The 27903-nt window shown below is 51.1% G+C and overlaps 1 protein-coding gene across 1 annotated transcript; it reads left to right on the top strand.

Annotated features, from left to right (window-relative positions):
- On the top strand, positions 1-27903 carry WFDC1 (WAP four-disulfide core domain 1). Its single transcript, XM_057713096.1, is given in 8 exon segments — positions 1-183; positions 185-332; positions 14235-14418; positions 18167-18250; positions 19001-19141; positions 24334-24375; positions 25687-25759; positions 27438-27903. Coding segments are annotated over 7 exon segments (750 nt in total). The 5' UTR covers positions 1-91; the 3' UTR covers positions 25746-25759; positions 27438-27903.

Genomic DNA, 27903 nt, shown 5'->3' with positions numbered 1-27903 from the left:
TGGGGCCAGATGCAATAGGGCAAGCTAAAAATAGCCCGGCGGGCCGCCCCCATTGGGGGTGGGGGTGGGGGCCTGGGCTGGGCGTGGACACATGATCCCCAGGACCCGGCTGAGTGGAGCTGAGACCAACCGGCAGACCGTGCACACTTCTGCTCCCCACTTCCAGGACCCACCCGGCCAGAGGACCGCTCTCCAGCCACAGGATGGGCAGCGGCCAGAGGAAGGTCAGCTGGACGCTGTGCTTCCTGCTGCCGCTGCTGCTCCTTGAAGCTGCGTCTGCCAAGAATATCTGGAAGCGGGCATTGTACGCGAGGCTGGCGGAGAGGTCCCGCGTAAGTGCCAGGGCTGGGGGCGCTGGGAGAAGATGGGCGATCCCCGCACCGTACGGTGTGCAAGGGCCCCCCAGACACGGGCAGGACAGAGCAGGCATCTTCCTTTATCTGAGTTGTGCCAAAGTCAGGTAGGGGGCAAATGGAACTCACAGCCCTCAAAAGGCTCCGTGCCTGGGAGTAAAGAAGCCAGGGGCCCCTAAAAATGCACAGGGGGGCAGTGACATGCTTTTGTCTACCCAAGTTTACTTTCTCCTGATGAACAGCACTTGATTTAAGAGTCCGAGGATTTAAAACTGAGTGTTGTGTCTCAACAATCCATAACTAAATGTCGATAGGGTGCAATTTTGCTTCCGTGCAGCTCCTGACTCATTCAGGAAATATTTAGTGGAAGCTGCTCGGGGCAGGCTGTGTGTGGTCCTGTGGGTACAACGTGGAGACACCAGCTCCCACCCTCAAGGGTGGCATAGCTGAAGGGGGAGGCAGTTGGGTGACACGTAATAATAATACAAAGGGATGGCATGCCATGGCGAGAGGCGAGACGCCTGCACCCTGCAGCCCTGCCCACGTTTGAATCCAGGTTCTGTTGCTCACAGGCTGTGTGACTTCAGAAAAGTCATCTGGCATCTCTGAGCACCAGTGATCTCATCTGAAAAGGACAGATTGATGTGTTCCTTACAACACATATGTATGCCTGATGGTCACTGTTTCCGCAGGCCACTGTGGCCCTAGGCTGTGGGGATACAGACTTGTATTCCCAAGCGTTGGGGAACTCATGTTACCCCCCAGGCCTGGGGTTGCAGAGAATGAACGAGAACTGAAAGGACAGTGTATATAAGCACACCTGATTTTCTTGTGTTTCGCAGATACTGAATTTTTACAAATTGCAGGTTTGTGGCAACCCTGCCTCGAGCAAGTCTGTCGCTGCCATCTTTCCAACAGCGCTTGCTCACGTCGTGTCTCTGTGTCACATTTTGGTGACTCTCGCACCATTTCAAACTTTTTCATTCTTATTCTATCTGTTATGTTGATCTGTGATCAGTGAACTTTGATGGGACTGTTACAAAAAGATCGCGATTCACTGAAAGCTCAGAGGATGGTTAGTGTTTCTCAGCAATAGGGTGTTTTTTAATTAAGGTGTGCACATGGCGTTTTCAGACGCAATGCTATTGCCCGCTTAATGTGCTATGGTATAATGTAAACATAACTTTTAGATGCAGTGGGAAATCAAAGAATTCATGTGATTGGCTTTCTTGTGTTGGTCTAGAACCAAACCCACAGTACCTCTGATGTAGCGTGTTTGGTGACAAGTGTCGAGAAAGGAAATAAGGCAGGAGGGGGACCAGGAGAGAGAGTGGGGGTGGGGAGGGTGTCATTTTAGGTTCCCTACCCCAAAAGGGAGCACAGAGGCATAGAAGGTTCAGGAGGATACTACCAGTGCTCTCAACCCAATGGTGAGGGGTAAATAACTTCACAGCCATCAAACACGGCACATATTCAGTGGTCCATGCACCTCGGTGACTTTCACTCAAATAATTATGAAATGGGTTGGTGTCTGCCTCCCCAGGTGGAATGTAGGTTCCTCATAGTAGGGCCTGATTCTGTCTCATTCAGTGCAATGTTCCTGGTGCCTTGCCAGGTGCCTGCCATGAAGTAGGTGTCCCATACATTCTTGTGGGTAAATTATGGGCAAATGCAAAGGAAGCACAGAGGAATGTATGTAGCTTTGCCCCAGGAGAGTCAGGGAGGGTTTTCCAAGGTTGCAGACATTCAACCCAGGGCTTTGAAGGATGAATAGGAGTTTGCCGGGTGGAGAAGAGGGAGAGGGGAATGTTTAATGACCCCAGGCATGGTGTGAAATGAAACTCTATTGAGGCTAATCTCAGCCTCCAGGGCTCACACTCTACAGGTCAGGCAGGAGGCCACACAGGTGTAGAAAAGTGCAGTAGCAAGTGACATGGTGGTAGGTGTTTGGAGGGAGGAGAGAGACCCTTGTCAGGTTGGACTCCCCCGTGCTCTTTGCTGGCCCAACAGGATGATTTAGGCCTCAAGGTATCCCGTACTTTGGCTCTAGGACCTCAGAGAGATTTCTAGTACATCATCTGTCCTTATCTCCACCTTGTCCTGGGACATCATAGGGGCTGAAGCCATGACATCTCACCAGGAGGAATGAGGAGGCTAGGAGGCTGGGGACGACGTGCACCGGGGGTCGGGGGGAGTCCTTAAAAACACAGGCCTGGCTGGGCTTCAGGAACCAGATTACTTTCAGCCACCGTTTGTCAAAACGCAAGCACTTTGAGTTTGCACTCACCGGATTGGGACTCTTCCCCGTTATCAAGAGACATCAGCATCCCTCCCTGGCGCCCAGACACAGAGCTCTGTGCCAAGAATGTGCCTCAGAGAAATGTGCCTGGGGAAAGACGGGCTGTCGGTGTGGCTCAGAGGTTAGCGAGGCTGGCCAGGCGCCAGGCCCGGGAGTTTATCCGCGACATCTCTAATGAGCTGTGCAGCCTCGGGCTGCTCGCTGCCCCTCTCTGGGCCTGAGGTCATTACCTGGGAGAAGAAGACAGAGGATCAGATGACCCCCAGAACCCTTTCAGTTCTAACTTCCATGCAAATGTCCGACAGGGAATTTAGGAGTAACAGGAAGCAGCCCCCACACATTCCCACGTGGCCCCCACTGCCCCACCCCAAGCTGGGTCAGCTCTTCCGCCTTGGCCTCTGGGGCAGGTCAGGGCGAGGAGAGGCGGGTGTCCAGGATTATGCTGAAGCCAGCTTGTACCCACTCCAGAGAGGTAAACAGAGCCCTTATTAAAAATTAAGTCATATAAACTTATATAATTTATATGAAAAAGGAAGGAAGGAAGTCCTCCTTACTAGAAACATATCACTTCCGGGTTACTTTGGTAGCATTCTTACCATTCTCCCTGCTCGAGGGGTCACTCGTGTCTGTGGCATCTGCGTGGTAGAAACACCATCTATCGAGGCGCTATTACACTTCCCTTCCCAACTCCTCAGTCAGTGGCCTCACGTTGGTAGCTTGAGAGCAGCCCCGGTGGGAGTATTTACACCACGGAAACTGGCAAAGGCTGCACATGGAGAGCTGGGTGTTAAACCTGGACCAGCACACGGCGACCTGCATCCTGCATTAGGCTCCTCCCCTTCCTGAAGCCCCGCCCCTTGGCAGAGTGCGCAGAGAGAGGCCCCTGGGGATTTCCTGGATGCTATATGCATTTTCCTGCCAGAGAGACAGTGTCAGAGAGGAAGACATGGGAGGCCCTTTCGGGAGGCTTGTAAGGAGAAGAAGGCTTGTCCTTTGTGAGCCTCCGTTTCCTCGTCTGCAGCGTGAGAGACAGCAGTGCTACTTTGCAGTCCAGAGGAAAGAACATGAGAGCCTTCAGCTCGGTGCCTGGCTGGGGAACACCTCTCTTGTGCACTAATAAAAACAAAACAGACAGAGCCAGATATTTACGAGGCTAGATAAGAGGGGATGGAATAGGCTAGGAAGTGGAATGTTCGTCGGTGGCCCGAGAGCCTCTCTGGGGAGCTCAGGGTCAGTTCTGCGGAGCCGGTGTTTTGGGATTCGCTTTCCTGGCGTTCGATGAAAGTTATAAAGACAGTACTTTACCGAGTGCTTCCTACGTGTCAGGCCAGGCGTGCGCCACGCGTCCTCTCTCAGGATCCTCTGAACAGATCCACGGGGGCAGTTGCTGTAGCTGCCATGTCGGCCTGGGGTCGGGTGGCCCGATGGTCCCCATGTGTCACTGTGCCCGTGGGTCTGTTTTGTCCTCTAAGCTCCCATCCAGGGCAGCTGGAAATGGTGATGCGGTTTGCACCCTGCCCGAAGGTGCCTGCCCAGTGGAGAGGGCCGTGCGGGGCTGCAGCAGCCCAGAGCGAGGGCGTAACACATCCTGCCAGACGGGGAGCCCCTATGCAATTAGCCTGCCCAGAGCAGCGCAGAGGCCTTGTGGGAGGGGCAGCCTGTGCGGGGTATGTTCCCCGGCCTCCCCAGGCTGGTCCTCCTTTCCCTTGTTACTTCTGTGAGCTGAAGAGCGTTCTAGAGCATCTTTTATTTTTTGCTAAGTTAGCAAGAGCGGTAGAGGCAGGTGGCCTGGAGCTGTGGGTACGTTCCCTCTGCTCTCATCATTCCCTAAATCCCAACATCCTTACCTTCATCCTGTGAGCTCTGTCCTCAATGCATTCTTGGCTGGCACGCAAGACAATGTGAAATGATTGAGTCCGTACCACGGGAGAAAACGGAGTTAAAGGACCACAGCCCAGCTCCTCAGCCCGGGGTGGGACGCCCCTGAAGAGCCATCTGGACAGTTTCTCAGAGGTTCCCCTCAGGTTCGAGCTGCTGGTGCCCAGGGCAGTCACCTGAGCGTTAATGGTCCCCAGGTGGCCCCCTTCCCAGCCTCAGGACCCCACTGCCCTGCTGGAGCTGCCTGGGACCCCCTTGCAAACAGACGAACTGCAGTAAAATCCTAGTCTCTGCTCTGTGTTGTGGGTTCAATTTTTTACCCCTTCCCGGCAAAAAGATCTGTTCAAGTCCTAAGCCCTGGTGCCTGTGAGTGTGACCTTATTTGGATAGAGGCTCATTGTAGCATAATCAGTGAAGATGATGACACATTGGAATCAGGCAGGCCCTTAATCCAATGTGGTTGATTAGCTGAAAAGAAGACGAGACACAGAGACCGAGACACACGGGGAGACAGAGGCAGAGATTAGCGTGATGCGTCTCAGGCCAAGGAACTCCAAGGACTGCCAGGGGAGAAACGTGGAACAGGCTCTCCCTCACAGCCTCAGAAGGATCAACCCTGCCGGCACCTTGATTTTGAACGCCTGGTGTCCAGAACTGGGAGGGCACACACGTCCACCGCTTTAAGCCCCCCAGTCGGTGGTGTCTGTTACAGCAGCTGTAGGACACTCATGCGGTCAGCCTCTGGGAACCAACGGCCTTCTGTTGCTTGCATCCAGCAGCCCCGATGGTAGGCTCTTCCCAGATGAGGACGTTCAGGCCAAAGCGGGGAGTGACTCACCCCACACCATTCCAGCCGTGGACGGGTGACGCTGTCATTGTGCCCCCGGAGTCCTGGGGGCTTTCCTTGCTCCTTGAAAGATGTGAGGTAGGGCTCCACCATCAGGACCCCTAGGATGCACCCATCCCGAGGGGAGAGGCTGCTCAGTGGGCCCTGGAGTGTTTACGGCCAAGACCCCGCAGGCCCTCCCTGGGGGCTGGAGAGAGGGGCCGTGGTACACTGCAGGGACGCGCCCCACGGTAGGCTCAGCCATCCCCGAGGGCCTGACGCACAGCCTGACCCGCCAGAGGCTCTCGGAAGCAGTTTATGAATGTGGGGAGGAGCCGGATGGGTGGCAGGGAGAGGGAAGGAAGAAAAAGTAAATGAATGGTGTGACTTTGGGGATGACTTCCTCCTCTCTGAACCTGGCTTCCTTACCTGAGGTTTCAGTCCTGAAATTAATTCCAGGTGGAAACGAACAAGGAGAAAATCATCCAGGACCCTGTGGTTATAATCTGAGACCCTGCACGCGGGGGAGGCAGGAAAGCAGAGGGAAACTTACCTGACCGTCTTAGCGGCACTAGTCACGGTAACCAAGGTGGAAACAGCCCAGACGTCCACAAGCTCAGAATGAATGGAAGGCGGGGGTGTCCATCCACACAGTGGAATATTATTCAGTCCTGAAAAGGGAGGAAGCACTGAGACACACTCCAGCATGGGTGAACCCTGGAAACACTATGCTCAGTGAAAGATGCCAGTCAGAAAGCGCCAAGGGACACACAGGGACTTCCCTGGTGGTCCAGTGGTAAAGAGTCCACCTTCCAATGCAGGAGACGCAGGTTCCATCCCTGGTTGGGGAACTAAGATCCCACATGCTGCGGGGCAAGTAAACCCATGCGCCACAGCTACTGAGGTTGTACACCTCCACTAGAGAGCCTGCATGCTGCAACTAGAGAAGAGAAAACTCGTGCGCCACAGCTAGAGAGAAGCCCACATGCCTCAACGAAAGATCCCACATGCCTCAATGAAAATCCCAAGTACTGCAACTAAGACCTGACACAGCCAAAAATAAATAATGAAAATAAATCTTAAAAAGAACAGAAAAGAAAGGGCCACACAGCCTGGGATCTATTTGTATGAAATGTCCAGAAAAGGCAAATTCATGGGGACAGAAAGTAGATCAGACGTTGCCAGGGGCCAAGGGGGTGGGGATGAGGAGGGACTGCTTAATGAGAATAGGGTTTTTCCAGAAACTAACACAACATTGTAAACCACCTACGTTTCAGTTAGAAAAAAAAGAGAATTTCTATTTGGAGCGATGTAAACGTTTTAGAAACAGAGGTGGTGTTTGCACAGTGTCATGAATTTAATCAACGCCATAGAATCGTGCACTTAAAAACAGTGAAAATGGCAGATTTTATGTTGTATGTATTTTATCATGATAATTTTTTTAAAAAAGAGTGGAAACCTTGGGAATTCCCTGGCAGTCCAGTGGTTAGGACTCTGCGCTTCCAATGCAGGGGGCAGGGTTCAATCCCTGGTTGGGGAACTAAGATCCCCCATGCCACCTGGCATGGCCAAAAAATTTAAAAAAGGATAAATTTGAGCACATAAAAATTAAAAAAGAAATATTTTCTTAACTTCTCAGCTTCTTCATAACATTTAGCTCCCTTATTATCAAGTGCATGTTTGTTTTTTATTCTGGCTTTATTTTGTTTTTCATTACATATTTCTGCAGATGAACAACAGAAAAAGCAATTCATTTGCTTTTTCTGTGTGGTGTTTGGTTGATGTATGTTGCTTCTCTTGGAGCTGAGCAACCTGAAGGCGGGGACAGTGTTTTCTGGTTCAGGTCAGCTCTCCTCGAATGCAGCCAGTGCCTGGCATGGAGTAGGCCTGGGAACAATGAATTTACCATGAAATGAATGAATAAATTACATTAAAACCTTCTAGAACAGGAGAGAAGGGATAGAAAGTTCTAGAAGACCCTCAGGTGCACAGCAGGGCTCAGTGGACAACAGCCAGAGGAGTTGGCTGAGTTTGCTCGTCTTGCTCTCGACGTGCACTGAGATGACTTGTCTTGGTGTGAGATCCCAGGTTTTTAAGTACCTCTTGAAGGAAGTCCCATCAGCCATGCACAAAACTCTGCTCTCAGAGCCGAGCGCTGAGGTCCCAGGGTGTCAGGAAATGGCATTTGACTCACACTGAACTCTAAGCCCTCTCTTCCAGGGAGAGACATATTTTTAGATCTTTGACATCCGAATTCCAGAGGAAAATTGGCTTTCTTCCTGCACCAAGCACACCAGTCCTGCGGTGCATTTTTATTGGTCAGGCCGTTAAGTCTCTGGAACATTCCAAAGAAGGGTAAAGCTCTTACAGGGGAATGAAGGGGGTGGGAGTGCTGAGGGAGGGATGCGGATAAACTGGGCAGCTTTGGAGACTGGATTCTTTCTCCTTAAATGGAAATGGTTTCAGTTTTTTTCCAGATTATAAAAACAATGATGTTTACTGTACAAGACACTCAGGCAATACAGAAAGTCACAAATCAGTGAAAATGGTCTAAATTCTCCAAGACAAAAGCTCTGTTGACATTTTGGTATGTGTGAATGCCTAGACTTCTTCATGAAGCAGCTATACTCAGCACATAGTTTTCTTAATGGTATTTTGCTCATATCGTTTAAAGATTTTTTATTGAGATGAAATTCACATACTATAAAATAAACCACGTTAAAGTGAACAATTCAGTGGCATTTAGTACATGTGCAATGTTGTGCAACCCCCTCTATCTAGTTCCAAAATATTTGCATCACCCCGAAGGAAACCCCGAACCCACTAAGTAGCTGCTCCCCACTCCCCTCCACATCCCTGTCCCTGGCAACCACCGTCTGCTTCCTGTGTCCATAAATGTCCCTGTTCTGGACATTTCATGTAAACGTGATCGTACAACATGTGGAATTTGTGTCTGGCTTATTATTCATGTTGTTTTGTACCATGAATTTTTCATTGAACGATGTGTGGTGAATATGATAGATCTGGGTCCTCTTTTTTTTTTTTTAATTATTTATTTGGCTGCATTGGGTCTTTGTTGCGGCCCACGGGCTTTCTCTAGTTGTGGAGACCAGGGGCTACTCTTTGTTGTGGTGCATGGGCTTCTCAGTGCAGTGGCTTCTCTTGTTGCAGAGCACAGGCTCTAGGCATGTGGGCTTAGTAGTTGCGGCACGTGGGCTCAGTAGTCGTGGTGCACAGGCTTAGTTGCTCTGTGGCATGTGGGATCTTCCCAGACCAGGGCTTGAACCCGTGTCCCCTGCATTGGCAGGTGGATTCTTAACCACTGCACCACCAGGGAAGTCCCGTGTCTTCTTTGCAAAGACTTCTACGGCGTTCCAAAGTATGGATGTCCCATTATTTATTTATCCAGCCTCCTTTGGTTGGACATCCAGGCGTTTGCTTCAGTGGACTCTGGATTTGGATTCGTGGGATTGGGCTTCCCACTGAGGCAGCCCAGAACTGGCATTTCCCTACATGCTTCCTGAAGATATCAGCAGAAGAATGGCTTTGCACATCTATAGAGGCTTCCAAAAATATCCCCTCAAGGAATGAAAAAAATAGGCACCAGGTTGAAACCTTAAGGGAACCATCTTTATCCAAACAAGGCATGCAGGGCTGGGACGTTCTTGTCCAAGCTGTACCATAGTTGAATGTTGAACAGCTACTTGGAAGCAGGCTTGCCATACCATCCCTTAGCAGGGATGAAAACAAAAGGTGGGGATCATGGGTTGTCTGGGATGTCCGTGAAGGATGTTGTCACTTTGGGGTGAGCTGGGATTTGACACGCTGTTATTTTATTTTCAGCTGGGTGGCAAAGGAGGGGAGGCTGGCTGGGGCTATAGAGAGCGGGAGCCGGGCTAAGTTCTTTCCAGAATGTATCCCTGGGGGAGGCAGTTATGTGGCTATGTCCAGAGCTGGGGCTGGTCCAGAGGCAGGCAGGCGGCAGGGGCATATGAGAGAGGGAGACCCCGAGCCAACAAAGTGGGAAGAATCTCACAGGTGAGATTGGGAAGCAGCTGCCCAGATCCAGGCTCCCGGGATGGGAAATTGCCAGAGTCAGACAGCCCCAGGTTTGAATCCTGCCTCTGCTGCTGGCCAGCTGTGTGACCTGGGGCAAGTGCCTTTCGTATTTCTGTGTCTCACTATCCCCATCCGTACAGGGGGTTGATAACAGCAGTGTGACCTTAGAGGGTTATGCTGAGAATTCAGGGAAATTCAGTACGTGAGGACCTGGCACAGCATTGGCACACAGTAGGAGCTTAATAGATGCTGCCTGCCCTGCTGTGATTACGAGTCAGCCTGCTGAAGTTCTGAGCCTGGCGCTTCCCCATTGGGTGAATATGTGCCTCAGACATCAGGTGGAACTGCAGGGGAGGGATGGACGCTACCTCGTGACCCTCAGGGAGCAGTGCTGGGGGCGGCTGCTTCCCTGTAGGAACTCTGCCAATTTGCCCCCACCCCCCACCTTCCTTAGAAATAATGGCATTGCTGCGGGAGGGTTTCTCACATGTGCATCTTCAGACCCTAGTTAAGTTAGATCCTCAAATCCTCGGGGGCAGGGACCAGCTCATAGGTTTCTTTTTCGTCTGCCTCAGCATCTTACCTACAGCATCATCATGAGTGTGAGTGAATCAAGGGTGGGAAGGAGGAAGGAAGCAGGGAACACCAAAAACAAAAGTACTAGTAAAACCAACTGTTCAGCGTCGCTGAGCAGAGCACCCACAGGTGTGATCTCATCCGCTCCCTCCACAACTCCCTGCAGCAGGCTTTTACTTTTGGGCCCATTTTGCAGGTGATGAACACGGAGGCTCAGAGGGGTCATTTTCTTGTGTGATGACACAGCTACAGGGGTCCAAGCCAGACTCATCTAATTCCCATGCCTGAGCTCAAATCCCTGACTGTTTAGGAGGTCACAGCCGTAGCGCCATCCATCTTGGTACACTTGAAGATGGGATGTAGCTCCTAAGTTCGTGCCCCAAAGGAAGAGGAGGCATTAGCTGGGCAAAGACAGGGAAGAGTTCTGAGTTCGGGGAACAGTGTACAGAAGCCTCCAAGGCAAGAGGAGTTGGAGTCCAGCAAACCTTCAGACGCTGACCCCAGATTTATATTCTGGATGCCTTGTTCTGGCTTCAGGAGAGAGGAGTGTAATATGACCCTCTCTGCCTGTGGCCTTGGGCAAAACTTTATTTCTCTGAGCCTCGAGGGGCCTCATCTTTAGAGTGTGGATAAAACAGGACCTGCCCCTCCTGGATTTACATGACCAAAGGCATGTGCAGGTGCTGGGGGAAAGGTACAGCGTTAAACAAACACGAAGGGACAGCTCCACGTCAGAGCGGGCCGCCTGGCCTGCACGGGGAGTGTGCAGGTTAAAGGCCTAGAAGGATGCCTGGCACATGGTCAGTCACAACAAATATGAACTGAGCACCTGCTCTATGCCAGGCACGGTTGTAGGTGCTGGGACACAGGTGGGAAGAAGACCGAGTCCCTAGGAGAGCACGTTGTAGGGGAAGAAAAACAATGAACCCAACAGTGGATCAATACACGGTCCTCCCAAGGGTGATCGGGGGTTTGGAGATACATAAGGCAGGCAGAGGGGGGTGGGGAGTGCCAGCTAAGGGCACATGTGATCAGAGACCTAGACCGATGAGGGCTGGAGCCAGCCAGTGTCTCAGGAGGGAGGCACAGCCTGTGCAAAGGCCCAGAGGCAGGACCTCAGAGAGGCCAGGGCGCTGGCCAGGAATGAGCGAGGGGAGAGTGGTGCAAGGACAGGAGGGAGGCCAGAGAAGTGGAGGGGCAGGGGCATGGGGCCAGCTGGGGTCTGACCTTTAGCCAGAGGACTTTGGCCTTTAACCTTTAACCCCTGTGGGCTAGGAAGCTGATCTATTTATTTTGTTGATAAAAACCGTTCTTTCTCAGAACGCCAGGAAACATCCTTTGTTCAGGACCCTTTGTAAGCGTCACCTTGCATGACATGAAATATTTTTCAAAACATTTAATCCTTTAATCTAGGCCCCTCAGTGAAATCGGGTCTTTATCACCCAGGACCAGCTGTTGTTCCCACCCGTCATAAATCACTCTGCGATTTGACTTCTAAGGCGCTTATCTCTTTTGTTCTCTCCAAATTCTGAGAAACGACATTTGCATCCCCCCCCACTCCACGCACCCCCCACTGGGGGCTGACCTCAGGAAGTCACCCACCTGGGAGGCGTTGGAGGTGGGTGGGAAGCGTTTCCCGTCTGATCTCCAGGTTCTGTTAAATTTCATAAATGAGGCTTGATGTGAAAACAGGCTAAGTGGAAAAACCAGCCGCCCTTTCCTGGCCACGCACAGGCATCCTCCCTCACCCTCCGAAGGAGGCCGGGGCAGCTGTCACCTCCGATTAGGATTCCAATGGCGGGGCCCCGACATGGGTCCGATGGCCCTAATTCTTAGGAAAATGAACTGTGAGCTACCTGCTGGGACTGCGTGCCCTGCCCACAGCTGGGGAGTTATTCTTGGGGATACGGGATTAGGGGGCCTGGCCGAGCAGGGGATGGCAAAACGGCTGAGCCAGGAGTTGAAGATCTAGGAGTTCCAAGGTCACCCCATGGTTTTGGCTTCGTTTCCACCAAATGTTGACTTTGTAGTCATTTTTGCTTTTCACAAATTAAATGATTTATATAAGGGAGAAAAGATGAATTCTCTGAGTACAAACTACTCTACGTAAAATAGATAGGCAGCAAGGGTCTACTGGATAGCATGGGGAATTATATTCAATATCTTGTAATCACCTATAATGGAAAATAATCTGAAAAAAATATATATATATAACTGAATCACTCTGCTGTATGTCTGAAACTAACACAATATTGGAAATCAACTATGCTTCTATTAAAAAAAAGAGGAAGAAGAAGAAGAATTCTTTGGGTGAAGCAGGCAGGGCCAGGAGCCCCACCCTCCCCAGGCTGGCCCCCCACCCCACTTGGTCACTGTTTCCTTGCCCCTTGGCCCTCAATCTTAGCCCCTGGAGGTCCCTGGGAGGTAGTTTGAGAACCACTGGTCCTTGTGATTGCGCGCATTGGCGGAGGCGCCTGGTGGGGACCCGTTCTCGGTGACCCGACGCCCCCTGCAGGGCATTGGGAGCAGTGCGTGGAGTTCACAGCCACAGCAATAGCTGCGGGGGAAGGAGGGTCCTGCATCCTTGACCCTTGGGGGCGTGTACCATGGTGTAGCTTGCCTTTTATCTATTTTACTAACATAGCATAAGGTTTTTCCTGTCATTGATAATTCTTCTTAAGTATTTCTACTTTGTAAATTTTTTGTCTTCTTTAAATTGAAAAAAATCAATGTGTTCATGGCTATATATATATATATATGTGTGTGTGTGTGTGTGTAACCCGTGCAAAAGAGCCTGCAAGAAGGAGAAAAAAAGTTTACAATAAGGAGAAATCTCCCTTGGCTTCAGAACCTAATTCTTCTCCCCCTAGGCAATCTTTGAGGGTGGCTGCTTGTGTACTCTTGTATATCCTTCCAAAGATGTTCTAGGCCTGTATAAATATAGGCATATTACATATGTGTATATATGTATATTTTAAAACACAGGTGCAGAGCATACAGACTGTTCTACGCTTTAGCTTTCTTTACGAACCACCATCTCTTGGGGATCTCTCATAAGCAGGTCTTAGTGGCTGCATGCTACTCCAGTCTGCAGACGTGCATTATTTGCTTGAACAGTACAAGGGGCAGGATTTTGAAATATGTTTATGTCGGGGGGATCGGGGGATCAGTAGGTAAAGCATTTAGAGGGGAGGAGCAGTTCAAGCATAAGCAGGAGGCGGGGAAAACCAGGGTGTTTTTTTCCCCAGTGCGCTTACTCTATATGCGATTCTGTGTGTGTGCGTGTGTGTGTGTGTAGGGACGTGTAAGACCTGCCCTCCATAGCCCCCCCCTTCAAAGCACAACAGTGTTCCTGGCATGGATGGAGTCTGGTGTCACAAAGACCCAGAGGGGGTTGCCTGGTGTGACTTCAACTCTCCCAACCCCACCTCTAAAATGCTTATTTTCTTGGTCATGCGTCCATACTTCCTATATGTTAAATAGTATATCATATTTTTGTTTCCTGGAAACATAGTACCAAAAGTGTGAAAATCCTAAGTCCAGCTCCATGAATCCCCTTAAAATGAACACACCGTGGAACCAGCACCCAGATCAAGAGGCGGAACGGGGCCAGCGCCCAGGGACCCCAGCCCCCTTCAGCTCACCACTCGCCAAGTGGCCACTCTCCTGACCTCTCACACCCAGCATCAGCTTTGCCTGTTTTTGAACTAAAAATATAAGTGGATTCACACTGTGTGTTCTCTTGTGAGCTGGTTTTATTTTTTTTCCTCAATATTATGTTTTTGAGGTTTATCCACGTTGTTATGTGTTTATTCATTTTGTGTGTGATTTGTAAATTCTCAAAGCTCTATATAAACATATGGAGTATAAGATGTACATACGTGTATATAGAAATATACATGTGTATTTATGTGTGTTTGTATACATATAGATACCTGTATACACCCCGTTTTATATGTAAATATATTCATATATGTACATACATGCATGCATGCATCAGGATAGATGCTTGACACGCAGCTCTTCTCCAGATTCATTTATCCTGTGTGCTGCTGACCGGCTTACAGTCAGTTTCGGTTTGGGGCTATTACAAAGCAAAACAGCATCTTTTCATCCTCAAAGCAGCCCCCGGAGGCTGGTTTTGCTGTGATCACGCGAGGACGAGGCGGCTCAGAGAGGCCCAGCGACTCGCCCGCGGCGCACAGCATGGGCCCCGCGCCGCTGACGCCCTCTCTCCCCGCAGGCCGAGGAAGCGGGCGGCCCTCGGCAACCCCGCCCCGACCGCTGCCCGCCGCCGCCGCGCTCGCTGCCCCCCGGCGCTTGCCAGGCTGCGCGCTGCCAGGCCGACTCCGAGTGCCCGCGGCACCGGCGCTGCTGCTACAACGGCTGCGCCTACGCCTGCCTGGAGGCCGTGCCGCCCCCGCCAGGTAGGCACCCTGGGCCGGGGGGAGATGGGGCTGGGGGTGGAGGGGGTTGGAGGGGGGCTGGGGGAAGTGTCCTGCCCTGCGCAGCCCAACTGGAGAAACAACTGGGCCTCAACCTGGGCCACCTGGGCCGGCCCACCTGTGAAATGGGACCATAGCACTCCTGGAGCGAGCATCCAGCTGCATGCATTGAGCGCCTGCTGTATGCGGGGCTCACCACTGCCCGCAGAGAACTGCAGTCCAGGGGACGCCGGTTCCAGGGAAAATGCCCGCTCCTATGAAGATAGGGGAGATTTCTCGTGTAAAATCTAGATTTCTAGCTTTTCTTAGACATACTGGACCGCATTCCCTGGGCCACCGTGTGCTGGAGCCTCAGGTGATCCTCGATGGTAGCAGAGTGGCTTCCAGTTTTCCAGGGACGCCGCCAGCCGCACTTCACTAAGGACGCCTGGCCCTGGGGGTATTTGAGATGGAGACCTTAGCGCTGCAGGTGGGCGTGCAGATTCCCGGGTTCAAATCCACCGCCTTAAACCCGCACCTGTGAAGCAGGGCCGGAAGAACACGCAGCTCGCAGCTCGAAGCGCAGTGCCCCATCCGGAAGTGCTCAGCCCTGCAGGGAGCAGAGAATCAATAGGATGTTTGCTGACTCTTAGCGGGAATCTCTTTGGGAGAAACCGTCCTCCGGGGTTCATCTTTGGAAGGAAGGAGGTTCAGATTCCTCCTGGAGAGGTTTGGGCAGGGAGGGAAGGGAGCTTGGGGCGAATACCAGGACAGCTACCTCCCCTCCGAGTGGAGAAAAGGGGCCCTAAGTGGGTAGGAATGGAGAGTGGGCAGGAGAGTTTCCTCCACTCTCAGTTCTGCTTGGGGCTGGGCCTTTGGAGGACCCTAGGCTGTTTGAACTGTCCTTTCAGCCAGAGGCTGTGGTCCCAGTGGGGCTTCATTACGGAGGCCTACCCCCTCCTCAAGGCCAAGGTAAGAATGGAAACACTCAGTTCTCTTTGGGATGAGGTCACAGCAGTGAAAAGGGACTCGGCACCCTTAATAATGTTCGTAATACAGTCTGTGCTGCCTTTGAGCACGGCCTCTTGCCAGGCTGGCTCCTGCAGGGCCTTTTATAAGACAGGCAAAGTGGCATCCCCTGCTTGTGGCAGAAGCACATAAAAGTACTCCTAGCTGTTTGGACAAGTCAAAAAGATGTCCCTTCCTTTGATTTTTTTTTCTTTCTTTTTTTCTTTTGGTCACTCCATGCAGCATGTGGGATCTTAGTTCCCTGACCAGGGATTGAACCCGTGCCCCCTGCATTGGGAGTGTTGAGTCTTAACCACTGAACCACAAGGGAAGTCCCCTGTGACCTTTCCTTTGGATTGATACAGGGCATAGGGATTCCAGTCTCGGACAGGTGCTTTTGAGCAGTGTGCAAACTGTACAACTGTCCATGACATTCCACATAGCCTTTCTTTACACCATCTCATTTAATGCTCACATAGTCCCATAGGGTAGAGAGACTGTTATCAGCCTTTTTTTTTTTGCGGCTGAAGACATGGGAGCTCAGAGAAGCTGAGTACCTTGCCCAAAGTCACACAACAGGCAGAGCTGGATTCAATTTAGTCTTCTGACTGTGGAGAAGTGTAGGGATGTGGGATCCCTCACTGCCCAGAACATCCTTCCCCCAGACACCCACACAGCTCACTTCCTCACCTTCTTCAGATCTCAGTCCAGAGGTGGTCACTTTCTCAGGGAAGTTTCCCTCTCTAAATGGTAATCTTTCCTCTGGCCGTTCCTTACTGCCTTCCGGCTTCAGCTTTCTTTATAGCCCAATATAGAATATTGTGTTTCATTTGTTTGTTTAATGACTGTGCCCCCAACTTGAAGGTCAGCCCCATGAGGCAGGAAGTTTGCTTTGTTTCATCCACTCCTGTATCCCCATCACCTAAAACAGTCTCTGGACACATAAAAGGTAGTCAGTAAAGAGCGGATGAATCAACAAAGGCCTAGCTTTCACTGGCCAGCAGGAAGAGCCGGCAAAATACTAGTTAGCCTTAAGAATAATAATAATAATAATATCTAGCGCAAGGTTCTTCACCCTTGGCCCTCTTGATGTCTGGGGCTGGCGAATTCTCGTTAGGGTGGGGAGTGGGTGCTGACCTGTGCCTTGTATGACGTTGAGCAGCAGCCCTGGCCTCTACCCACTAGATGGCAGTGGCACCCCCCACCCCCCACTGGGACAACCAAAACTATATCTCGACTTTGCTAGGTGTTTCCTTGGGGGGCAAAATCACTCCATATTGAGAACTGCTGATCTAACATGACTTGAAATGCACCAGGCCCCTGTTCCTGTTCTAAGCAGCTTACACACTTCCTTGCAATCTGCATGTGGGTTCCCTCCAAAGAAGACCCCGAGATAAGGTCTTGGGTGAGGGGAGTTTATTTAGCAGGTGATCCCAGGAAGTTCTAGTTGGGGAGCAGAGAGGCAAGACCCTGGGCCTCCAGGCCTTTAGAGTCTGCACATTGATGGGAGGCCTTGACCAAATTTCAGTATTCCAAAAAGTACAGAGACATGTGTACATGTCCCTGTACAGGATAGATTAATAAGTTTACTGTTTAGTAAAAAAAAATAGCTTTGAAAATACATTTTCTAACATTAAGTCCAAGGCGGTGGGGAAAAGGAGGGGAGAACCAGAAGATTGGAAATAGAGGCTCTGGAACCATGTTGACCCTCTCGTTTGGAAGTTGCAAACTGCTGGTTTGTTCTCTTGTTTCCATTTCCACACTGAGAGCAAGCATCGTATAACCATATTGTGCTCTTTTAAAGAAAAAGCTAGCCAGCATTTTTACCAGTCCCAATCCAGGTGCTTTCAAAGGCGCTAGACACACATCAGTCTCTTTATTTTTGTCATATTTTGGCATGAGACTAAAGCACAGGTCATAAACGAATGTGATCCCAGACCAGTTTTATTTGATCTCCAAAGTGCTTAAAATTAAAAAAAAATTAATTGCCAACATTTAAAACCAAGAGTTGATATTTTTTGAAATACAGATTTAAAGCTAAAAACAAACAAACAAAAAACATCCAGAAGCTCTGGGAACAGCTGGCCAGAGCTGACCAGCCACTTACCCACTGAGGCAGGAACACTCTCCAGTTGGCCCTGGTCCTACCCAGCCTGCCTTTCTCCTTTATGTTACCTATCTGTCCCCAGAGGCATTTGGGTTTTCAGTCCCTGCTTTGGGTTTTGAAGACCTTCCAGGTTACTCTGTGGGACACTCTTCTGTTAAAAATATATTGGTTAGAGAACAGGCCATGCTGCTGTAACAGAAAGACCCAGAAAGTCGGGGTCCAACCTGTTAGATATTTAATTCTCCCTTGGTTAAAAGGCTGGAGTCAACAGTGGTCCATGGCAGGCAGGGGACTCTGCTCCACAGTCCCCCAGGGACCCAGGTTCCCTCTGTCTTGTTGCCCCACATGGTCAAAGTGGCTCCCGGTTTGCAGGAAGCGGGAAAGAGAGACGGAGGGGAGCAGGCAGGCATCAATGCAAGGGAAAGATGGGATGGGGCATTGGCACTTCTGCTCACATACCATTGGCTAGAACTCAGTCACATGGCCACACCCAGCTGCAGGGGAGGCTGGGAAATGTAGTCCCCAGCTTGGTCACCCCGTGCCTAGCTGCAACTCAGAGTTCTGTTACTAAAGGGAAGAGGTGAATTCTCAGCTGCCTGAGGAGGGCCTCGATTTAACCACGTATTATCTCGTCAGTTTTAGACTGGCTGGTGCAGCCGAAACCTCGATGGCTCGGGGGCAACGGCTGGCTCCTGGATGGCCCTGAGGAGGCGCTGCAAGGTACCTGCAGGGTGACGCCCAACCCGACGGCAGAGGCAGGGTCCCCCGTCTCCAGCTGCCCCCGGAAAACGGATAACCGGGGGGCTGCCTGTCCTCAAATACCCAGCCCTCTGGGACCCTCCTCACCCCAACACGGAAGGGGAAGGCTGGGGCTCGGCCAGGCTCTCAGAATCCCGGAGCAGTGAGGGATTTGACGATCCCTGGCCATGGGGCCTCGTCCCCAGGGGGAGAATTCAGAGGGAGGGGGCTTGGGGTTTTCAGAGCCCTCAAGTCACCGTAAGGGGTTCACTGTTCCCTGCCGATGAGGCCTCCGTCTGGGGAGCGGGGAGAGGAGTTTCTGAAAGGAGCAACAGGCAGGCGCGGGGCCCGGACGGCTGCGGGGCTGCGGCTGTGAGCGAGCGCCTTTGCGTTTGTGCAGCTGTGCTTGTGACCTTGCGCACATCCGAGTGCGCGACCGGGAGTTAGGGTGTGCAGCTGTGTGCGAAGCCGAGCGGCTGTGCCTGTGGCCGTGTGGCTGAGAACTCGTGCATCCCTGTTCATGCAGACGTGTGCAGCGGTGGGCGGGGTGTGTGTGTGTGTGTGTGTGTGTGTTAGGACTTGCGGGGCGGTGAAAATGTGTGTGTGTGTGTGTGTGCGCGTGTGTGCACGGAGACCCCAGGCGCAGCCTGGGATCCGCGGTGCAGATGAGAGGCGGCCCCTCTGCCCCCATGGGGGCCGCCCCTGAGCCCCCCGCGTGTGTGTCCCCCGCAGCAGAGGCCTGCAGCACCACAGAGGACGGGGCCGAGCCGCTCCTCTGCCCCTCAGGGTACGAGTGCCACATCCTGAGCCCGGGTGACCTGGCTGAGGGCATCCCCAACCGCGGGCAGTGCGTCAAGCAGCGCCGGCCGGCAGGTGAGTGTGGATGCCGACCCCATCCTGCTCTCCCCGGAACCCCCCACGGGAGACCCAGCTCAGAGGAAACCCCAGGCTCCTGAGCCTGGCCTCGCCCTCCTTCCACCGCCCCCCCGCCCCGGCCCTGCTCCTCTCCACCCTCCCCCTCCTCGTCTGTGGATGCGGGCAAACCCCAGCTTGGCCACCTCCTGCCTGGCTGACTTTGAGGTCAGTTGTTTCAAAGCTCTGAGCCTCAGTTTCCTTATCTGTAAAATGGGGCCACTGAATTCATGCTAGGTTATGGAGATTAATTGAAAGTTTACGTGTAAAGCCAGAGCAGCACAAGAGATAAGAGGTGCTCAGTAAACGCTGGATAATTTGTATCTATCTATCCATTTTAAACTGCACAGAATTTGAATTGTCTAAGAACCCTTAACTTCCCTCTGCCAGGATTGTTCAATGTGACGTAATTAGTATTTGTCTTTGGAGACAAGGCAGGAAATAGTTCAGTGAAGGACGTGAATAGCATGGCTTTGGTTTGCATACTTTTCCCCAGGGAGGCAAGGGCAACAGAGCAGGGACTGCTCGGGAGACCTAAAAGCCACCCCTACCTCATGCATGCAAGCCGTAAGGTCAAGAGGTTAGGCGTGGAATTTGCAAAAAACATGTGGCAAGCGAAGAATCGGGAACTTCCGGGAGATGTAGGGTAACCACGTCAGAGCTGAGCTCATTGGAACTTTGAGAGCGCACCCTTCAGGGCCCGGGTACCCCCTTTAGCATCTCTTAGCCCTAATAGCTAAGGACAGCACCTCCGTCAAAATCCAGGACAATCACAGTCACCCTATTGGCCCAAAGAACCCACCACGTGCATTACCAGCCAAAGTGTTTTCCCCTGATTTGAGAATTTATTTCTTGGAGGTGTTTCAAGAAAAACATAGACTTTACATCTGTTACACATTTAGCATCAGCGTCATCGCAGATAATAGAATTAGGAGACATGGGACTGTCTCGGGAATCCTGGTTCCTGGAATTCTGAGCTTTGAAAAAACTCACGTATAAAAGGATCGCAACCAACCGGGAGCCTGAGATTCCTCCCACATTCTACTTGCTGTTTACGGTTATGCGTGGCTTCCCCAGCCAGACAGCCAGGGTTCCAGTGACCACTTGGCCCCTCACTGCTGTGTGTGGCAAAGAGCCCAGCCTTTCCAGGTCTCACTTTCCTTATCCATAAACTGGGCTAATAATATCGTAGTTAAGCTGGGGCTTCCCTGGCGGTCCAGTGGTTAGGACTCGGCGCTTCCACTGCAAGGGGCGCGGGTTCCATCCCTGGTTGGGAACTAAGATCCCACATGCCCTGTGACACCGCCAAAAAAAAAAAAAAAAAAGTTAAGGTACTTCACGGACTCTTTGAGGAGCTAATGATTTGATCCATGTAAACTATGTCTGCAGTTTCTCAAGCACAGGACTGAATCTCTCCTGTTGGCACCACTGCCGTCTGTAGATACCACGTTATTCCAGACCTGGACAAGGTACGCAGTCCTGCGGATGTACAACCCCAAGGACAGGCCAGCCTGTAGGAACCTACTGGAAGGAGCAGTCTTTCCAAAAGTGCTGGGGGTTGGGGGGGGAGTCAGGAGTCCTGTGAATCGAAATGTCATTTTTATAACTGGAAAGGCCTGAAATTACGTGGTCTTTCGCATCTCCTGATCTTACTCATTCAGTTACGTGACCTCCAAGACCAGGGTGAGCCAAACAAATTCAAACAAGTTCTCAAGGGACCAAACCAGTTCAAAAAGGACCCACTTCGAGGATGGAGATAAATGAAGAGACAGTCAGGTGACGGCACCGACGATGCCCAGGGTTGACTGAGGCCCTGTGGGTGCTCCCCTAAGCCTTCGTACGAGCCTGCCCAGGCAGAAGTACAACCAGGAGCAGCGTCGAGTGTGGTGAAGACTGCAGGCCATTGAAGCGGGTTCAAATTCTCCGGCTTTCTTCCTGGGCGACCTTGGGCAGCTGACCTAACCTTTCTTGGCCTCAGTTTCTTCATCTGTAAAATGGAGCAATGAAGGTCACGATAGAAATTGCTTCTTGGGGTAGTGATGAGGCTTGGATGAGAGAAGACTTATAAAGCACTTAGGGCCGCACCTGACACAGAGTAGGTCCTCAACCAGTGTGCGCCGCCATCACCTGTCTTCCGAAAGAGGGAGGACTTGAGATCAGAAATGTACCCGGACCACACACACACCTAGCAGGGAGCAGAGTGAGAATTCCAAGCCTGGCCACCTGCTCCAAAGCCCATGGGTGTGTGTCCTCCCCCACCCACAGGAATGGGAGCCTTCTAGGTGGAAATGTAAGTAGTATTTCCTCTAGCCTTGTCCCCGGAGGGCTGTCACTTAGCAATAATTATTGGTAATTGTACAGAAGTTTGGAAACATCTTAAATTCCAACAGCTTCCCTTGGAGCAACGGTCTCAGGGAGGAGAGGGATACTCCTATCCCAGGGTAACCAAGGAAGAAGTCGTTGATTTTTTTTAAGTAAATTATTTATTTATTTATTTATTTATTTATTTATTTATTGGCTGTGTTGGGTCTTCATTGCTGCACACGGGCTTTCTCTAGTTGCAGCGAGTGGGGGCTACTCTTCGTTGTGGTGCGTGGGCTCCTCCTTGCCGTGGCTTCTCTTGTTGCGGAGCACAGGCTCTAGGCGCGTGGGCTTCAGTCGTTGTGGTACATGGGCTCAATTGTTGTGGCTCACCGGCTCTAAAGCGCAGGCTCAATAGTTGTGGCGCACCGGTTTAGTTGCTCCGTGGCATATGGGATCTTCCTGGAGCAGGGATCGAACCCGTGTCCCCTGCATTGGCAGGCGGATTCTCAACCACTGCACCACCAGGGAAGCCCCAGCCTTTGATTTTAAGTTTTTAAAAAACTGCATATTTGAAGTGATCTCTGACTTATAGAAAAGTGGCGAGGAGAGTCGCTTGGCCCCTCCGCCCCGATTGTTAAATGCTGTTTCCTGTATTGTGTTCTCCCGGCCTCTCCCTCTCTCTGTAAATCTACATAGTGATTTCGGGGACTGTCTGAGAGTAAGTTGCAGATCTCATGCCCACGCCTAAGATACAGGTCTCCGCTGAGAGTCGGCTGCTAAGGGGGCTGAGGACTGTTCTGAGTGCAGCCTGGACCCTGACGTTTGAGGAGTTAACGTCTTTCTTGAGAGGAAAATGAAGATTGACACAGGCAGTAGATCTGATTTCTCGGAGAGCGGGGTTGGGGTCCTCGGTGCATCTTCTTATTTTATTTTATTTTATTTTATTTTATTTTATTATCTTATTGAAGTATAGTTGATTTACAATGTTGTGTTAGTTTCAGGTGTACAACACAGTGATTCAGATATACACACACACATATATATATGTTCCTTTTCAGTTGTTTTCCCTTATAGTTTATTATAAAATATTGAGTAGAATTCTCTGTGCTATACAGTAGGTCCTGGTTGGTTGCCTGTTTTACATAGAGTAGTGCGTATATATTAATCGCAAATGCCTAGTTTATCCCCCCACCCAGTGCATCTTCTGAGTGGGTTCCATGCCGTTCTGAGGCTGACCATCCAAGGCTGAGATGTGGGAGATGGGTCCCCACGCTCCCCGCTGACAGAGTGGCTTCACCGGGTGCTGCCTGAGAAGGATAACATGGTCACACAGCCATGAGCAGGGGCTCAAACCAATAGCTTTATTTTGTAAAAACGACACTTGGTAAACACACCTGGTGTGAGGAGGGGTCCAGTTCTACACAGACCACCGTCTCCTTCCCGTGGCATCAGGGGCCAGAATTCATCCCCAGGGAGAAGGGAGGAGCAGGAATGTTTCGGAGAGCCTCCGGCCTGGAAAAATTTGGCCATTTGTTTAGGAAAATATTTGTAAATGGAAAATCTGGAAAATCGTTGTAAGCAGTAGTCATTGAGGTGGCTGATAAGCTCTCTGCCCCGGGGTGCGGATTGGCCGTTGGTTCTGTCGCCTCGTACGCTAAATGTCAGTGCTGGTTCTGGACACCCGGATTTTTAGGTTGGCCACAGAACAGAAGGAAAACAAAATGCCCATTGAGTCCGTAAATATGATTCTTATTGAGATGTGATTGGCATATCATATTGGTTTCAAGTGCAAAATGTCATTAATTAACCTGACAGCAGGCAGATCAGGCGGATGCGCGGAGCGGGAGGGGCGAGTTTCCCACTGGAGACATTGCCACGTGAAACGCCAGACTTCTCCACTCTCCCACGTTCCATTTCCCCAACTCCCACCACAAAATGTTTTCCTGTCACGATAGGGTGGGGGCTGAGGAAGGCGGTGGGGTGGTTGAGTATCAACAGCGAGAACTGGGTGGTGGGAATTCTTAGTAATTTCAGACAAATGAAATTGCCAAGAGGTGACCACTTTTTACACACCGAGGTGGCAGTTTTATATGGTTCCTGCTAGTATTTGCACATCTGTGTTTCCAATGAAATCCTTTCTTTTAACCCTCACGATAACGTGAGGTATTAATTTTATGCCCATTTCCAGGTGAGAAAACTGAGGCTCAGAGTGGATCAGTGAGCCGTGAAGATTCACAGTCGAGTTGTTTTGTTTGCAGTAATGACACTCAAGTCTCTTTTGAACGGACTCAAAAACGTGCTGTTTACTTTTCCTTGCGACCGTATGTTGTACTGGCATTTGCTAAACAGTATGTTGGAATTTGCATCTAGTTCCTCTCTTATGAGAGTGGTTCCCAAACTTTATACTCAAAAAATACTGAGACCCCCGTAGAACCTCGTGTGGGCTATGGCTGTGGCTATTTACCACGCTCGAAAGTAAAGCTGAGACATTCCAAATATTTACGTGTTAAGTGATTTAAAGGTCAATGATGAACTCATTACGGAGTAAACAGAAATAATATTTTTCTTAAAAATGACTCTTTTCCAACACCCACACCAAGTGAGAAGAGTGGCATTGTTCTGCATGTTCGCAGTTGTCATATGTGAATTCAGAAAACTGGGTCTTCACATCTGCTTCTGCGTTTGATCGGCTGCCGTGTCACGCGTCATGTAGCTTCTGGAAAATTCCACGGTACACTCGTGAGAGAATGACAGTGAAAAACGCACATAATTTCTTAGCATTGTTATGAAAATAGTTTTGACCTTATAAACTCCCCGAAAGGAGTTTAATCCTCTCACCTCTTTTCCAGGTGGGCGGTTCTTACAACACAAATTTTACAAAGAATATCCAGGTAAGAGAAGAACTGTTCTTTCCTTGCAGGTGGTACTAAAAGGGCAGTGGGCATTTCTGGGGTGAAGAAGAGAAAGAAACCCCCTGGACTGTTCTGAGAGCTCCAGTTTGAAGCTGCTGTGAAGGAAAATGACTATTCTCCCTGGTTGCTCTTATACCGTCACGTGGCACTTTGAGAGTGAGGTGCTAGGAGGCCAAGATGCTTCTGTTGTGAAAAATCTCTCCTCCAGCCTGAGCATCGTCCACGTGGGCAGGGGCCATCCCAGACTGCAGGCTGGGATTGAGGCAGCAGCTCAGGGATGTCTACTGGGGACAAAATGGGAGCTAGGATTGGGAAATAAAGTAGGAGCCCTGTTGTCTGATGGTGGGCAAAAGAGGAGCTTCAGCAAACATGGCTTCATGCTAACCATCAGAACCTGGGACTAGACATGCAGAAGTTCCTCCTACTTTCATTCAGGGAGTTGGAAAATATGGTCGACACCATCCTTCCAGCCAACCATCCATCCGGTTATCCATTGATCCATCTATCCATCCATCCACCCAGCCATCCAGTCCTCCACCCAGCCATCCATCCATCTATCTAGTCATCCATCTGTCCATGTAATCTCCATCCATCCATCATCCATCCCGTCTTCCATTCATCCATCCATCTGTCCTTCCACACATCTATCCATCCATCCATCTATTCACTCATCCATCCATCCATCCTTCCATTCATCCACCATAACTTTTTAAAGCATTAATAGTACATATTTATCAAAAATTACCCTTCACTCTATGCTGGAGGTCGAGGCTACATTATAAACATGACAGACCCAGTCCCTGTCATCATGCAGCTAATATCAAACAGGAAAAAAAAAACCATGAATAAGGTCCAAGTGGTTATTTAGTGATGACGGTGATCAGGACCACTGAGGTCACATTCAGGACACTGTGAAAAGGACACCTTACCCTAGGATGTCCAGGAAGGCTTCCTGAGGAGGGACAGTGAAGCCCAATATGAAGAATAAGAAACAGTGGGCAGAGGAACAACAGATGTGAACATCCTGAGGTTGAAGCAACTTGGCCATCACAGCAGCCGGTGTGCGTTGTGAGCATGGGGTGGGGGGGGAGATGGCAGGAGTTGAGGGCAGACCTCACAGGCGGTGGCCATGGGGAGGAGGGGGCGCAGGTGAGGGCTTGGGAAGCTCATGTCGGGGAGGAGAGGGGCAGGTCCAGACCGAGGTGTTTGGACTTAGCTTGGCTGGTGAGCCGTGGGCATCTGAGCGGGAATCAACACACCTGCCCTGACAGAGCCCAAATCTTTTCGCAGAGGGCGCCTCCAAGAACGTGGCAGAACACGGGAAAGGGCAGCACAGGCACTTTCAGTAAAGTGACGGCAGTGGGTAAGTGTGAGGCGTGGCGGGTCAGTGACAGCAGGTGGCTCTGGGCAGCCAGGTGTCCGAAGTAGCTTCCATCACAACGTTGACAAGTGGGAGGGCAAGTGTAGGGCTTTACCTGCGGGTAGAATTTGAAAATGGCCTTATAATTTCAAAGTGAACATATCGAAGCTTTGGGTGTGATCAGAAGTGGACGCTTCTAGAGCCCGTGGCCCTAAATCCAAGGACCAGACTAGGTTGTAGCTCACACGTTCCTTTGCCTTCACGCCTCCGTGAACAGCAGACAAGCCCTCCCCTGTCCTGTGGAGTTGGTCTGTCTGTCTCCCTCCCTCCGCCACACGGTCCTATCCAGGGCCAACTCTCAGGCATGAACCAGGGGCCCAGGGGCTCAACAGTCATTCGTGGAAATCTCCGGTGTGCAGGCGTGGTGCTGGGGTGCCGCCAAGGATAAATCAGGGCTCCTGCTCTCGGTGCCTTACGTCCTAGTAGGAGACTAAACCAGTCAACCAGTAAATCAGCAAGAAAGGCACAGCCTGTAATAGTGTCGTGAAGGAAGCTGGACAGACAGGCGATGATGCAGGGTGGCTGGGTAGGGAGGGAGCTGCTTCAGATGGGGGTCAGGAAGGCCGCTGTGAGCACGTGACATCTGAGCCATGATCTGACACAGGCGCCCAGGCAGAGGGAGCGGGAAGGACAGAAGTCCCGAGGCAGGAAAAATCTTGCTCTGAGAAACCCCAGGGAGGCCACCATCACAGAACGATGGTGGGGGAGGCTGGCACCAGAGGTGACCAGGTAAGGAAGGCATGGGCTCTGCTCTCCTAAGCTCTCCAAGGTGAGATGCAGGTGGATGCAAAGATCTGGGGATCTGGGCCAGTAAAACCTGAACACCCACCCAGCGCTGTGAAAGCTCAAGGCTACACATGGTAAACAAAAGCCCTTGAAAGCAGGTTATTCCCCCCCTTCCCCCCGGTGTCCTTGAAAGGCAACATCAGGTTTTAGATTCCAGAATATTCAGGTGTGAGTCCTGCAGGAAAATCTAGAGCCTGGGACGGATGCCAGCTTGTCTATTACCTGCTGATGACAGGAACAGTCCTTGGAATGGGTCTGGCCCGCCTGAGTCTGTGAACCTTACACAGGGACGTGCTGGGGCCGGTGGGAAGGAGCAGGACAGTGAGGGACGGTTTAGGATGGCTCTTAGGAACCAGCCGGCCAGAGCTGGGTTTAAATTCCTCCTCTACCACCAGGTGATCTTAGGCAAATGACTTCCACTCTCCAAGCCTCAGTCTCCTCATCTGTAAAATAGGAGTGATGGGCAGGGATGCATTAGGAACTAAGTAATTGGGGGGGGAGATCAAGCTGCTGGAGTAGGAGGACGCGGAACCCCCCTCCCCCTACAAATGCATCAAAAACCCATCTCCGCGTGGGGCAACGCTCACGAAAACAAACTGGAAAACGGCAAAAAGACTCTAGAACAACCAAGATTGTAAGAAAGATCCACATAGGATCAGGTAGAAAGGGAAGGGGAAGGCGGTACCCAGAGAGACTTGGCCGTGAGTTAAGAACGTAGCCTTAGCAGAAGCGCATCTTTCTGGTGTTTCTGGTGGGTGAGGAAGACCCCCACTTGCAACCCCTTGTTCTGCCAAAGCAGCGGCTCATATTCATTTCTTCTTTGCTTCCCTTTCAGCCAACCTGGAAGAACATTCCTCTGCTTTCTGCTAAGCCTCAGAAACCGTTGGGTAAAAAGTGATTTGACCCCCGGAGGTCATGCCCAGCTCAATAGTGCGTGACCCCAGAGATACCTGGAGACAGGACCCCTGGCTCTCAACCCCAGCGTGACCCTGCCTGGCAGGGTGACTTCGTGGGAGCCACTCACTAGCTCCAGGTCCCTGTTTTACTGTCTTGGAAACAAGGCCCACCTAGCAATCCCTTTGACCTTGCAGCTCCCACATCTACCGTGCCATCGTGAGCTGTGTGAGGTCCGTTTCTGAGACGGAGGTCAGCGTCTCGGTTGGTACGGATGTCTTCCAGGGTTGCCTCTGGGCGGCATGTACCCATTGCACATATTCTCACAGTAAGGCTGCTCATCATAAAATGGAAATGAACTTGCCTACTCATGCATGATTCATAGCTTTAACCGCCTGATGGTCTTA

This window comes from Hippopotamus amphibius, chromosome 16 (genome assembly GCF_030028045.1).
Source record: "Hippopotamus amphibius kiboko isolate mHipAmp2 chromosome 16, mHipAmp2.hap2, whole genome shotgun sequence".
Taxonomy (NCBI): Eukaryota; Metazoa; Chordata; class Mammalia; order Artiodactyla; family Hippopotamidae; genus Hippopotamus; species Hippopotamus amphibius.
This window is presented reverse-complemented; position numbering and strand designations above follow the sequence as displayed.